This window comes from Peromyscus californicus, unplaced genomic scaffold (assembly GCF_007827085.1).
Source record: "Peromyscus californicus insignis strain IS unplaced genomic scaffold, ASM782708v3 Scaffold_18__1_contigs__length_77618521, whole genome shotgun sequence".
Classification (NCBI taxonomy): domain Eukaryota; kingdom Metazoa; phylum Chordata; class Mammalia; order Rodentia; family Cricetidae; genus Peromyscus; species Peromyscus californicus.
The window spans coordinates 62,582,892-62,596,830 of record NW_026294480.1 but is presented as its reverse complement, the minus strand read 5'-3'; the positions used below and the strand labels follow the sequence as shown (position 1 = coordinate 62,596,830).

At 42.0% G+C, this 13,939-nt stretch overlaps 1 protein-coding gene across 8 annotated transcripts in view; it reads right to left on the bottom strand.

Moving 5' to 3' along the window:
* The window catches only part of Atg10 (autophagy related 10), a 317,126-nt gene that overhangs the window by 290,074 nt on the left and 13,113 nt on the right, over nucleotides 1–13,939 (bottom strand). For all 8 annotated transcript variants that reach the window (XR_008219607.1, XR_008219608.1, XM_052743616.1 and 5 more), the window contains one exon: nucleotides 12,732–12,848. Coding sequence is in view for 6 of the 8 variants with exons in the window: in XM_052743616.1 (XP_052599576.1) it covers nucleotides 12,732–12,836 (105 nt within the window). In the remaining 2 variants the exon portion in view is untranslated. Of the gene's footprint in view, nucleotides 1–12,731; nucleotides 12,849–13,939 lie in introns of those variants that run through there.

Here is a 13,939-nt window from a genome sequence, read left to right as displayed (position 1 = left end):
AACTTCCTCTCTGAACATTGAAGATTGGCAAAATGATCTAACAATACATTAACAGGAGAAAGAGATTACCCAAGTGCATGAAGGGGAAATCCCAGCGTGTGTAATACACATGTGAGAGACAGCACCCACCGAGCCATCTGCAGGAGACAAGAGAAACAGAGGCTTGGACAGGGAGTGGCTGGGATTGGTAAGGCCATACTAGCTATAGGAGAGATGAGAAGAATGCATAGCTTGCCTTACTAAGTAATTACATCTCCCAGGTATTCTCTGGAGCTGTCTAGGCATTCCTGGGCTTCTCTGTCGGATTCTCTTTTCTCCGTTGATTGATAAATTTCTGGTTAATAAGATTTCATACCAACTGCATGCCTTTGAGAAAAGAGCCTTCAGCTGAGTCCTTCCTGCACTTCAAGACAGAAAAGGTGTGTGTGTGGGGGGGGGGGGGGTAGGGCTTGGAGGTAGAAGGGAAAGCACGGCTCCTTTGGTTTGGGATCCTGTTTTCTTCAGATCAGAGACTGACGTGCTACCTGCTGCACTAAGAGGGCCCCTGGAGTCCCAACACAAATACAAAGTTGGTCTACAAACCTGTAATTCAAGAGAGAAGTCTGGGTAGTAGGGATATGTTTGGAGGTGACAATTTAAATGAGGTCTCTAGGGTAACAAGAATAAGTCGAGCCCTGAACCTAGGCACTGATGTCAGGAGACTGTGGACAAAGGAGACCGAAAAGGGAATGAAGCATTACACAGGAGGTGAACCAAGAGGATGAGGACACCAGGAGAGGGGAGAGATGACCAAGCTTGGCAAGTGCTGCTAAACAACCAGTTTACAAATGAATGCAGCAGCCTGGAGGTCATGGTGGTGCATAGTACTGCTAACCTGGAGGCTCATCACACTAAAAGAGTCATATTAATAAATTCTTAGAAAAATGAATAGGCTTTTAAACATCAGTCAATGAGCCACTCAGTTCAAACAATATCCAATGAAATGAGATACATGGGATGTATCTACAGAAACAGGAACATCTTGGCTGACATGGTTCTTTCTAGTCTGTATGCTTTGACTTTAATTAAGCAAGTGTGTGCTTACTGTGCTGAGAACCAGGGATGTAGAAAGAAGGACACAGAACAAAATCACCGCCCCTGCTGTCACAGAGCTCTACAGGGAAGTGGGCAGGTGTATAATCACCATAGCCAGCGATGTGGCAATTTATGGAAGACAGCATCTGAGCTAAAGCCGTGTAGTCGGGCGGTGGCCTTAAATTTAATCTCAGAAAACCCTGTAGTGATTATATACAAAAGACTTATCCATACAAATCACAAAATGTGTTGATCAGCATGTGAAACCCTGTTCAAATCAACAGGATTTAGGAAGCAATGCAAATAGCAATCGCCATGTACCCGCAGGAGGCCGAACTTCAAAGTCTCTAAGAACCAGGAATGAAAGTGACAAGAACAGTCCAGCTGCCATCTCAGGACAGATCCACCGAGGGCAGATGCTGTGTTAGAAGCACTACTCCACATCATGAAAAACGTTGAAATTCGTCTCAGGGCTCCCTGTGCTCTCTCAGGTGCTCAGTCACAGGTAAAGGGGGAGGGGCCACCACACAGCGGGGCTCTTCCTGGACCCCGATCAGGCACAAACCACATCCAAACACCTGTTTCCACAGAGAGATCCTTTATTACGCAGGGAAGAAAAGTTAAAGCAGCAGCAAATGACCTTGCAGGTGTAATTGTTAAGAGGAGAAGATGTGTTAGAATGGGCTAGGATGAGGTGGTAAAGGAGATAGGGGACCAGGGGGAGGGACAAGGGAAAGGGGAAAGGGGTATCTGTCTGGGAGGGACAGAGGACTGCCTCTGGATAGAGAGGAGACAGACGTGGCACATGGGCAAATGGCAGTTTATAAAGGTAAAGGGGAAACGGTGTGTTGGAATGTGATGTTTAATTTTAATTGGGCATGTTAATTGGGTGAGCCAAAGGGGGCTTTTGATTGTTGGACCTTGATGGTCAGCCTCAGGAGGAGGAAGTGGCAAAATAAGGGAACAGACCTTGGTGTCTAGCTTTAGGAACATAATCTAAAGGTTTTTAGCAAAGCAGAGAGAATGAGGGAGAAGGGCAAGGCCTGCCAGAGCCACATGTTAGAACAGGCCAGTGTCCCCTTCAAAGGGGAAGGGACACAGGAAAAACAAGGCAGGGTCGTCTTGGAACCTGCCTGAGCTCTGAACGTGCTCTCCAATCCACAGTAGAGCCCTGTAAAGGTGGAAGCCTGGCTGGACATAGCAGGGTCTGCCTGGGAGCCTAGCACTCATGAGACTGGAGGAAAAGAGAGTAAGTGTGGGACCAGCCTGGAGTATGTAATGGGATCCTGTCCCAGAAAAGTAGGAAGGAAGCCTCAACCCTACACATTTCAAACCACATGTCCCCACTGGTAAGGCAATTACATAAACAATATATAAACAAAAAAAAATATAAACAAAAAAAGGCAATATTATAAACAGGACATCATGTTATTAAACATTCATTCATCCAGCTACGTGTGAGAATTTGTACTCATTGTGTCCACACAATTGAGATTTGGTCACCTACATACAAAACACTGCCGACTCTCCGGGCGGTAGTGGCGCACGCCTTTAATCCCAGCACTGGGGAGGCAGAGCCAGGAGGATTTCTGTGAGTTCGAGGCCAGCCTGGTCTACAGAGTGAGTTCCAGGATAGGCTCCAAAACTACACAGAGAAACCCTGTCTCAAAAAACCAAAAACAACAACAACAAAAAAAAAACCACTGCCAACTCTACCAACTGCGCTATCTGGCTGCTGTTGCATAACACTTTCCTCCTAGATTAAAGGATTCCGTCCCGCTGGAAGCTCCTTAACCAGGAAACTAAACAACTCAAAAAGGCTTCGGGAAGTCCCTGAAACTGACCAGATTCACTAGGCCCCTCCCTGCCAGAGTAAGCAATAAAAGCTGAGCGGCCACCTCAGACAGAAGGAAGCCAGGCTACAGAGAAGACTCTCGGAGTAGCTGAGCTTCAAAGAAGACTCTGAGACCAGGCCGGCTTCCCGTGAGAAGCAAAGGCCAGCTTCCTGTAAGAAGCAGAAACCAGCTGAGCTGCCTGGAGGAGGGTAAGAACAACTGAGGCACCTGGAGAGGACCCTCTCCAGCCTATTGAGCTGCCTAGAGGCGATGCAGTGTGCTCCAGGTTTCCCAGCTTTATGAGCTGTCACCCATGGGCTGGCGATGAAGCTGTCCTTGAGTCACTTCTGCTCCTGGAAGTACCCACCACCCATACTCCTGTTAAGTAACCCCAATAAACCCCATTGGTTCACCAACTTGGACTTGGGTGGTACTATACTTTGGTCTGTCATGGGATTCCTATCAAGGGCAAATGTCTGTTGAGTCTCCCAAGGAAAAGCTCTGTCACACAACACTAGCCTCATATGACAAGTTACAAAACAAAAAAAATGCACCATCATACTGAAAGGAGTATTACAGTTAGTTCATCTGATAATCCTATTATAAATTAGTAAATTGGCATATAAAACTGTATATCTAAATATAGTTTTATATATATACAAAATCATATATATATATATATATGTGTGTGTGTGTATATATAAAATCTTTCAGCTTTAATATGCCAGACCTAAGCTTGCCAAGCCCATACAAGACAACCTTCTTAGAGAACTTTTGAAATGCAGACTGAAACCTCCCCAGAGAGTCAGACCATCACTACGACTAAATGTGTGCTCTTATTTGTTAAACTGGCATAATTACTGCCATTATTTAAATTTATAAACCTGCAACGTATTATAGCTTTCATTTTTCATACTCTTGGTAACGTTTTATAAAATGGTGTTGGAAAGTATCTAATTCTCAAGTGGTACAACCAGTATTCTTGAAACAATCACTAAAGATTTGTATATGCTTAAGACACAAATCTTACCACAGCACCCAGTAAACTATGAATACGAAATCTAGTGTAACTGACTAGGATTCAGAATTTATCACAAACCATAGCACACACATCCAAATATATTGTTCTCCTAAGCTCCAAAGATAATTATTTTTAAAAAAATCTAGTCCCAAAAGATACAAGTGCAATATACTTCATCATTATCAGTGACATTTTGAGCCAGAAATATTTCATTAACTAACAGTGAATGATTAAACAAATACATCTATGATTACAACCCCAGGAAAGGATTATTAGTAAGAGGATATATAAATCTATAAAACAAACTAGAAGAATAAAAATTAACAAACTAACACGTGCTTTTTTTGGTTGGTGGTAGTGGCAGTGGTTTAGCTGGGTATAGTCTTTGGAACAAGACCCATGGTGTAGCCTGGGCTGCCCTCAAGGTCGTGGTCCTCCTGTCCCAGCCTCCTAAATGTGGGGCCTGTATCACCACAAACAGCCAATATGTGAATTGATCTGTTACTCATATAAAGCAACATTGTTCTTAAAAACTGCTGGGCATATTTCTCAGTAAACTTTAAAACTGTCACTAAATTTTAGTTCCTCTTTGGATGCTGTATATACACAGCATGGTGGTTTAACTGAGAAATGTCACCATAAGTTTACACATTTTAATGCTTGGTCTTAGTTGTCAGAGCTATCTGGGGAGGTTATGGAACCTTTAGTTGGCAGAGTCTTGCTGGAGGAAGCATGTTATTAGGGACAGGGTTTAAGGGTTTATAGCCTCACCCTACTTCCTGCTTGCTCTCTGCTTCCTGTGTGGGTGAAAATGTGGTCAACCAGCTTCCTGCTCCCATGCCATGCCTTCCCCACCAGCACAGACTCTATCCTTCTAGAACTATAAGCTAAAATAAACTTTCTTCCTTAGGTTGCTTTTGGACATGGTATTGTATCACAGCAACAGAACAGTAACTAATACGTAGACACTGACAGTTCAAGAGGACAGTTATACTTCACGTTTGAAATGAAAAGAATTACTTCCAAGGGGTTAATGTATAAACAATACAACTTTGAATGGCTCATGTTGTGTGGGTATGTACCTGTGATCACAACTGTTTAGAAACTGAGACAGAAGGGTCACTCGAGAGCCCCTGTGTTGGAGACCAGCTTGAGAAACATAACAAAACTTCAACTCAAAAACAAAGTGAATGGTTAGGCAAATTACGTAACAAGTAAATTGTTTAGTCCATAATTTTATTGTATTTCTGATAGGCTTATATATCAGCAATTCGGATATATACATGGAAAATATTTTTAAAGTCTTATTTGTACGTGTATGCACATGTGTCTGGGGGAGTGGTATATGCAAGTAATTTTGAGTGCCCACAGAGGCCAAAAGAGGGTGTCAGAGCGCTTGGAGCTGAAGTTCCAGGCAGCTATGAGGCACCTGACATGGGTGCTGGGAATCAAACTCTGATCCTGTGGAAGAATACCAAGCATTCTTAACTCTTCAGTCTCATGGAAATATTTTTTATTCTTTTTAATAATGTACTTCATAAACAAAAGAATTTGCAGTCCCTTCAAAAAATAACTATATATTCAAGATGCCAGTATGTAACAGAAATATACTCCAAATTCTCTTTCCAGCTCTCTTCTTCATTAAATTCTAGATCAAAATTTACAGAAATAGTAGATGAACCTTGAAGACATTATACAAAATGACAGAAGCCAGTCATTAAAAGAAAAATATTGCCGGGCGGTGGTGGTGCACGCCTTTAATCCCAGCACTCGGGAGGCAGAGGCAGGCGGATCTCTGTGAGTTCGAGGCCAGCCTGGACTACCAAGTGAGTTCCAGGAAAGGCGCAAAGCTACACAGCGAAACCCTGCCTCGAAAAAACCAAAATAAAAAAAAGAAAAATATTGTTTGATTCCACATGGCACGATATGCCTATAGTCATCAGATACAGAGGGACAGCGTGAGATGATGGTTCAGAAGAGCAAGATGAACTTCAGGAATGTAGTTACAAAGCAATGAAGTAAACTCAGCATCACTGAACTATCAGTCTACAATGGTTAAAAGGGGAAGCCCTGTGTTATATCTATTTTACTACAATTTTAAATTAAGTAAATAAAAATTATAAAAATACCATTTTTTCCTTTGGAGCTCTTAAGTGCTTTCATTTGTTTTAATATATGATAATAAATAAGTTTGCCGAGTTCACTTGGAAAATCACCTATCACTTGAAGGGGGGGGGGGGGGGGGGGGGGGGGGACGGGGACACACGACACAAAGAAAGGCAAGTTAATTACGTTGAGCATGTTACATCACTGTACATAGAACACAGATGCCTTGAAACGCCATGTTTCTGACTGTGAGTTGATAATTGTGGGAGCCAGGTGATAGGTACACAGAAATTCATTATACGATTCTCTCTAGCATTGTATGCTGGAATTTTTCATAATAAGACATTAAAAATAAAGATAGCTGTGCAAACAAATGAGGTATGAAACTCAGCAGGGCAGAAAGAGTGATGGAGGACCATGGTGAGCTTTGTATGCAGATCACATTGAAAGATAAAGCACAGAAATCTTTACAACCTCCTTTAAAAATATGAACTTGGATATAGATAGCAAAATGGTGAAGGATTTCAAGAAAAGGGGTGTGTATTGCCCAGACAAGGACTCCTAGGAAAAACGAATTGTAAGAGAGTTTAAATTTGCACTCAGTTAGATGTCAGTTTTTTACTTGGTTATTTTTGAAGGAGGAAGATTTTCTCGTTTGTCTGTTTTGTCGTTGTTGTGTTGAGACAGAGTATCGCTCTATAACCCAGGCCATCCTTAGCAATCTATCTTAACTTCCCAAATACCGGGATAACACCATACTTAGCCATTATTATTTTTTTTACTTTATATAATTTAAGAAACAACCTTTGTAATAACCAGTTCCTAAGTTATAATGGTTAATAAAAATTAAGGGGAAAGCTCTCTAATTCTTCTTTAAGAATAACATACAAAGCCAGGTATGGTGTATAGTGGGTGGCTGTTTGAGCCAGGCCCTGAAGCACTGCCCCTAGTGAGGTAGCAGGTAACTGTTACACCTGCCTATGACCTTGAGGTATGTGCCCTGGGGTGTGGCTGATAGGGGACCCTCTTAAGACCTGCTAGCTCGTGGTTTTTGATGCTGAGATCCTGGACCAGGCAGACCAGCGTGGGACATAGCTCAACTTTCCCGGACCCTATGATAAATCTCCGTGGTTGTGAATTAACCCCCAAATAAATTCCTTTGCTCATTAAATAGACTCCATGGGTTAATCCCATGAATGGTGATACATGCCTGTAACCCCAACACTTCAGATGTGGAGACAGAGGATTAGGAGTTTAAGACCATCCTGGTTACATGAAATTCTGCCTCAAAAACAAAATAAAGAGTAACAGAAAAGTTAGATAATAGTAACTGTATAAAATCTAATCTCAAGAAAGTAGATTTTGTTTTCAATGTCTGAATGTCCTATTTCCATACTACAGTGAGAAAAATAAACTTTCAAATGTGTGAGAAATTATTTTATCAATATTCTGTGAAAAGTAATTTAAAGAACTAAGGTATTAAACTACCATGCTGCTTTAAATTAAAGTTTCTTGCTATTTTGGAATCTGTGTGAGTCTTTATTACAACTCTTTGAAAAATGGGCCAAGAACTGGGAAACACCCAGCCCAGAACGTCACCACCGCTAATAAAATCAACCAATTTGGTGAGCTCCATGACCAGATCTCCAAACTATGATAAGGACTGATTGAGAAACACTGGTGAACATCAACCTCAGTCCTATCCAAACACACACGCGCATGCACACACACAAACACATGAACAAACACACACATAACAGACACAGTTAACAAATGGGAAACTCTAGAGGGAGAGTTGAAGTGAGATGTTTTTGGTTTTATACTGTGCAGACCTTGTGCCTGGTAGGCAGGTCTGATTCCCCTGAGCTACATCTCCAGCCTACTGTGATATTTAATTTTCCAATAGATACTTAAGAGTTCCTGAGTGCACAAAAGTAGGGCTGAGACTCTTGACGCCTCGGTCCAGAGAATGCTAGAGAGTTTCTTATACAACTCTGGGCTTTCTGGATTGCGATAAGAACACAGGATCTCTGAGTGAAGATGCTTGTAGATGTGTTTTATGGGTCACCATAAGAGACACCATTAACCACGTGGTATTAGGAAGAGCAGTGGTTCCCAGAGTGGCTTACCTCATATTTCTTAATTCACGGAAGGACCTGAGTCCGAAAGCCACAACACGAACAGTAAACCTTCTTGTGAAGATAGAGTTAAACTGACGGGCAAAAATTAAGTGGAAAGGGACTTCAATTAAAGTTTGTTATCTTAATAAAATCATAGAGAAATCAGTCCATAATTGAATCTAAGTGTACAAGGTCTGAACTTGGGGCACTCCCTCTTCTGTGGGCGTGCAAGCACATGCACACTGTCGTCTTCTCTCACTCACCACCTTTTTCTTTTGAGACAGAGTCTCTCGTTGTGCCTGGAAATCACCGAGAATTAGAATCCTTCCATGATGCTTTGTTTTCTAACACTGACAAAAATTCATTTACTTGTTTTCAGGTGGTGGTGGCACACACTTTTAATCCCAGCACTCGGGAGGCAGAGGCAGGTGGCGTGGCCAGCCTGGGCTACAGAGTGAGTTCCAGGACAGCCAGACTGTTACACAGAGAAACCCTGTCTCTAAAAACAAAAACAAAAACAAAAATTTTCAATGTTCTAAATCGTCTTTTCTCTGTTTTCTGGGAATTTAGAGAAGAATGGGAGGAAGTGAGTTTTGGAGTGGACAGTGGAATTACAGAAGTGGTGGAGGGAGCCGCAGTGTGGATACCCTCCCTATTAAGGAGCTTCTACATTATTTTATGAAAAAACTATGTAGGAGATGGGACCTAACCAGAGATATTTTGTATAAGGGTTAACTATGCTGGAAATGTGTCAAGTAAGTTATGGGAGCACTTGGAGGCCATTAAAATGCATCAGGTGAGAAGCTATTCACCCTCAACAGTGGAGAGGCAGCATGCGGCCCTTGCACTGCTCAGACCCACTGCAGACACTGAGGCAGGGCTGGCTGAGAGGCTGGCTGAGAAAGGTCAGTTATGCAGACAGCTGATCCCAGGACCCCTGTGCTGCCCAGCCACAGACCACCTGGGATGCCTCACCAACATCTGCTTTGATCTTCCCAGTGTCTCAAATCAGTACTTTTTAATGAGTTAGCAACACTTAACAAATCAGAAACTTCTTAATTTAGAAGTTTTTACTTTTCTTAGTATATCAGAAGATCAGGGAGTCCAGACAACGGGCAGCCATCCACCACAGCCTCAGTTTCCACACTGCTTCATCCCAGGTGCATTGCCACCCTGTTCTCCACAGACATTCGCATTCTCAGTCATTACCTTCAGGCTATCTCGATTTTCTCTGGTGTTTGTTTTCTTCTGACTTTACATCTGTGGGCTTGTCCCATATGGGGAAAGATGCCCTTAATTAGAGGGGTAACTCTCACTCTAAAGGGCAGGGACCTTTCCTAACTCAGCAGTCAGGGCAGTAAACATAAATTAGACTTAGCCACACTTAGTCACATTTCAGAGACTGACCAGTAACAAAATCAGATCTTAAAAACGATTTTTCAGACATTAGTTTACAATTTCAGTGAAGAATCTCCTGGCAGAGTAACCCTCCTCCTGAAGGCTGAAGGCCCTCCTGAACCCAGTACTACCTCATTTCACACACAATGGCATACCGATCCCACCCCAACCCTACTCTCTTAGATCACTGAAATGTTAACTGTGTGAGTTAGCACCCTGCCACCAGCCTGACATGAAGAAAGGGGTCAGGGAAAGGAGGGGAGGGCAGGGTACAGAGGAACCTGCCTGCAATCCCAGCACTTGGGAGGCAGAGGCCGAAGGATCAAAAGGTCAGTGTGGACCTCAGTTACATGATGAATTCAAAGTCAACTGGGGCTACATAAGTCTCTGTCCCAAAAACACAACAAAGTAAGAATAAAGGGGGTGCTGTGGAATAATGCTCTTGGATACTGCAAAGATTGGTTGGTTTAAAAAAATGCTGATCAGCCAGTAGCCAGGCAGGAAGTATATAGGTGGGCAACCAGACTAGGAGAATTCTGGGAAGAGGAAGGCTGGAGTCAGAGGTCACCAACCAGACACAGAGGAAGCAAGGTGAGAATGCTGCACTGAGAAAAGGTCCCAAGCCACGTGGCTAAACGGAGATAAGAACAATGGGTTAATTTACGTGCAAGAGCTAGTTAGCAATAAGCCTGAGCTACCGGCTGAGCATTGGTAAATAATATTAAGCCTCTGAGTCAGTTATTTGGGAAGCAGCTGCCGGGGTATTTGGGAACCAGCAGGTGGGAAAGAAACTTCCGCCTACAGGGGGGTGGTGAGGGAAAACTTTCCAAGCAATTCCCACAGCATTATAAACCAAAAGAGGCCAAAAGGGGCTGTGTGTCATCTCACTGGAAGACCTAGATCTTAAGTTGTTTTTCATTATTGGAATATTCCTGAAAGTTTTAGTTCTTTAAAAAGCACCATGAAAGTCGGGCAGCAGTGGTGCACACCTTTAATCCCAGCACTCAGGAGGCAGAGCCAGGTGGATCTCTGAGGCCAGCCTGATCTACAGAGCAAGATCCAAAACTACACAGAGAAACCCTGTCTCAAAAAATAAAAAACAAAACAAAACAAAAAAATAAGCATCATGAAACTAGGTATATTTTAGTCTTTAAACATGAATTTTAGCTATCCAAACCATAGAGTGTGAAGAGGTTAGAAATGTGTTTAAGCTGGGCAGATCTCTGAGTTCGAGGCCAGCCTGGTCTACAGAGCAAGTTCCTGGACAGCCAGGACTACAAGAGAAACCCTGTCTTGAAAAACCAAAAAGAAAAATGAAGGAAGGAAGGAAGATGTGTTTAAAATAATCATAGTTCTGAAATTTCTGATAATTCCCAGGAATACTGATTTATTGTCTCTGGACCTCAAAAAGTATCATGGTAGGAATTTGAGAACACTGAGAACTTGCCTTTTCTCACTATATGTTATAATTCTAAAATGTACTGTTGCTGCTAAATAAAATGTACTTTTACAAAAGAGAAGGAGACAGAAACCTAGACTTGAGCTTCAGTTCTAACACCGAAAGGGAGGTAGAAAAGGAGGGTGGGAGGAGGGAGGGCTCAGACTCATTCACACTGAACTCAAGCTAAAGACAAAGAGCTGTGATTACTTGCCATGTTCCAATCAACCATAGAGGAATGTCAGGAAGACAATAGAGGAATGTCAGGAAGAATGCAACAAGAATGCAGTAAAGTTATTGGTTATAGGATTAACATGCAAAAACGAGTGATTCCTCAATATAACTCATAGAAAAGATAGCATGAATGAAAATTCAAACATAATAGTAAACAAAACTATAAAATATCCAAGAACAAAATTAATACAAGGCACAAATAAAGTCAACTATCCTGTACAGGGAGCCAGCAAGGGCCCCTGGGGTTTAAAGGTTTCTGATCATTGCTGTGATTCATGCCTGTAATTCCCAGTTCAGGGCAACCAGGCAGGACTGTTGTGAATTCAAGGCTGTGTGAGTGGAAACCAGGCTGTATCACCAAGTGAGACCCTGTCTCTGAGTTAGAGACAGTTGAATCACCAGGGAGAGAGAAGATCTGAGAACCAGTGAGAGCTTGGTTCAGGTAAATGACCCCAGAGAACCCATGGCTTCTTTCCAGTGACATTTTGGGCCTAGTCAGGACCTGTATCTCCCTGCTCAGTTCTAAATCATGGGAATCTGGCCTAAAATGTTCAGGTTTTTCAGATGCACACTGGAAGCTGAACCATGATGCAGATAAGCAAGAGCCTGAGCCTCTCATGAATCAACTGAAATGTCAGGCAGGGAGAAAGGTCTCTAAAAAGATTGCAGGCAATACTCAAATAGCTTTTTAGCAGAGAGCGTCACACACTGTATGTATGGAAATTAAAAGAGTATATAAAGCTTTTACATTATTTTGGGACAGAAGCAAAAGGAAAAACATTCTGTAATATTTTTATGCAATAAGAAATTCCCAAATGCACAATTCTTAATACTTCAGATTTTGTGACCACTGGCCTTTACTTGATTTCAGAATTACCATTACTCTCTAGACAAAAAATAGTATCCTGAGAAAACTATAGTACAGCTGGCTGTGGTGGAGCAAGCCTGTAAGCCCAGTACTTGGGAGGCAGAGGCAGGAGAGAGGGTGTTCAGTGTCATCCCTGGCAACATATGAAGTTCAAGGACAGGCCCTATCTCAAAACCAAGAGAGAACAAACATTTATAATGTAAACAAGTGGTTTGAAGCACCAGAGAAACATCTGTTTACATAGCAATAATTAATATTGTAAGGGTCCTTATCTATAAATTCATGAAGGTCATCTAAGGACTTTATAGATAACACTTCATTAGCCAAATAATTATGAGTATATATAGCTGGAATAATAAAATGAACATCTGCTTTAAAGAATGCTTTTAATTTTATGCCTTTTGCTAAATCAACCCCACTTTTATAACTTCCTATCGATTACTGAGGTTTTTATATAACAGAATAAACAGCCCTCCCCTGAAAACAGAAATAGGAATCCCTGTTGTAGCCAGGTGTGGTGACAAATGCCTGTGACCCGTCACCTGGGAGACAAGACTGGGAGGACTGCCGGGAGTGTGCAGGCAGCCTGGGATACACAGTCAAAACACAGAAACGAAGAAATGCTTTTTCTGCTCACCTTGGCTGTTCTCCATTCCCAACCATCGCCTATCTGTTGTGAGTGTCTGATGAATTCTGCACAATAGTGTTGGAAGCTTTTTTCTCCAAAGAACTCATCTTCCATGTTAAATGAGAACTGCAATAAAAATGAAGAAACAAAGTTGGGTAGGACAACGGAAACCATCCTCGGGGTCGGTCATGAGAGTTTTCACTTCCCATATGCCCACCCTGTCTTCCTTTGTGTTGTACACGACACGAAAACCTAAAAGCCTATACTTAAAACAGAGTATTTATCTATGGAGCCTTCTTTGTTGGATTTTTAGTTGTTCAAGAGGGAATCTTGTCGGGTTTTCTTTTTTGAATTGCTGGGCATTGAACCCAGGGCCTCAAACATGCTAAGCATACACCCTACAAATTAACGGATCATTCAACCACATATTCTAGGGTGTTTGTTTGTCTTTATAAGGACAAGGGTGATACTGAACGTAGTATAAATCCTCACTGTTAATTTTATCTGATTCTGAGATAATGCTTTCAAACATGCTCCTGAGAATATGTCTGCTTCCTGCCTCAGCTCTTACACTGACTGTTACAGCGACGCATGGGGGCCAACTGCCCTTCACGCTTTAGTAGAACGGTCAACTCTCCAGCAAATATTGTTGCAAAGCTTGAAATTGCTTTCCAAGGTATAAAGTTAATTAATTACTACTAGATCAAACTCACAAATGTGAAATACCAAGAAATACTCATATATTTGTTGAAGAAAGCTGTTCAAAACATAAAACATTGTTTACAGAAAATATTTTAGCACATAAGAAAAAGGCCAGATCATGTAGTTGAGACCTCTCAATGAAAGAAGCTAGATACAACAAACGCTCATTGTCATTAGCTATGGGCATCAAGACTGTCGCTTATTATATCAACTGCTACAAAAGACACTTCGCATCTCCATTTGAGCCCCTCACAACCCAAAGGTGTGTCATCTCCATTCCTTCGATGACAAATCAAAAGGAATCTGTTCACAAACGCAAATAAAAAGGGACTCGGGGCCACGACCTGTCTATACAAGCTGATTGCCAACCCACTAGGCAGACTGTCCAAATTCAGCATAACCTATATAAGAATGTGTCTATTCACCCAATAATAAAAGTTGGATGCATATTAAGTAGGCACTATGCATAGAGAAAAGTTAGATATGAAAAAAGCAGACACTTTGCCTTGTAAGAG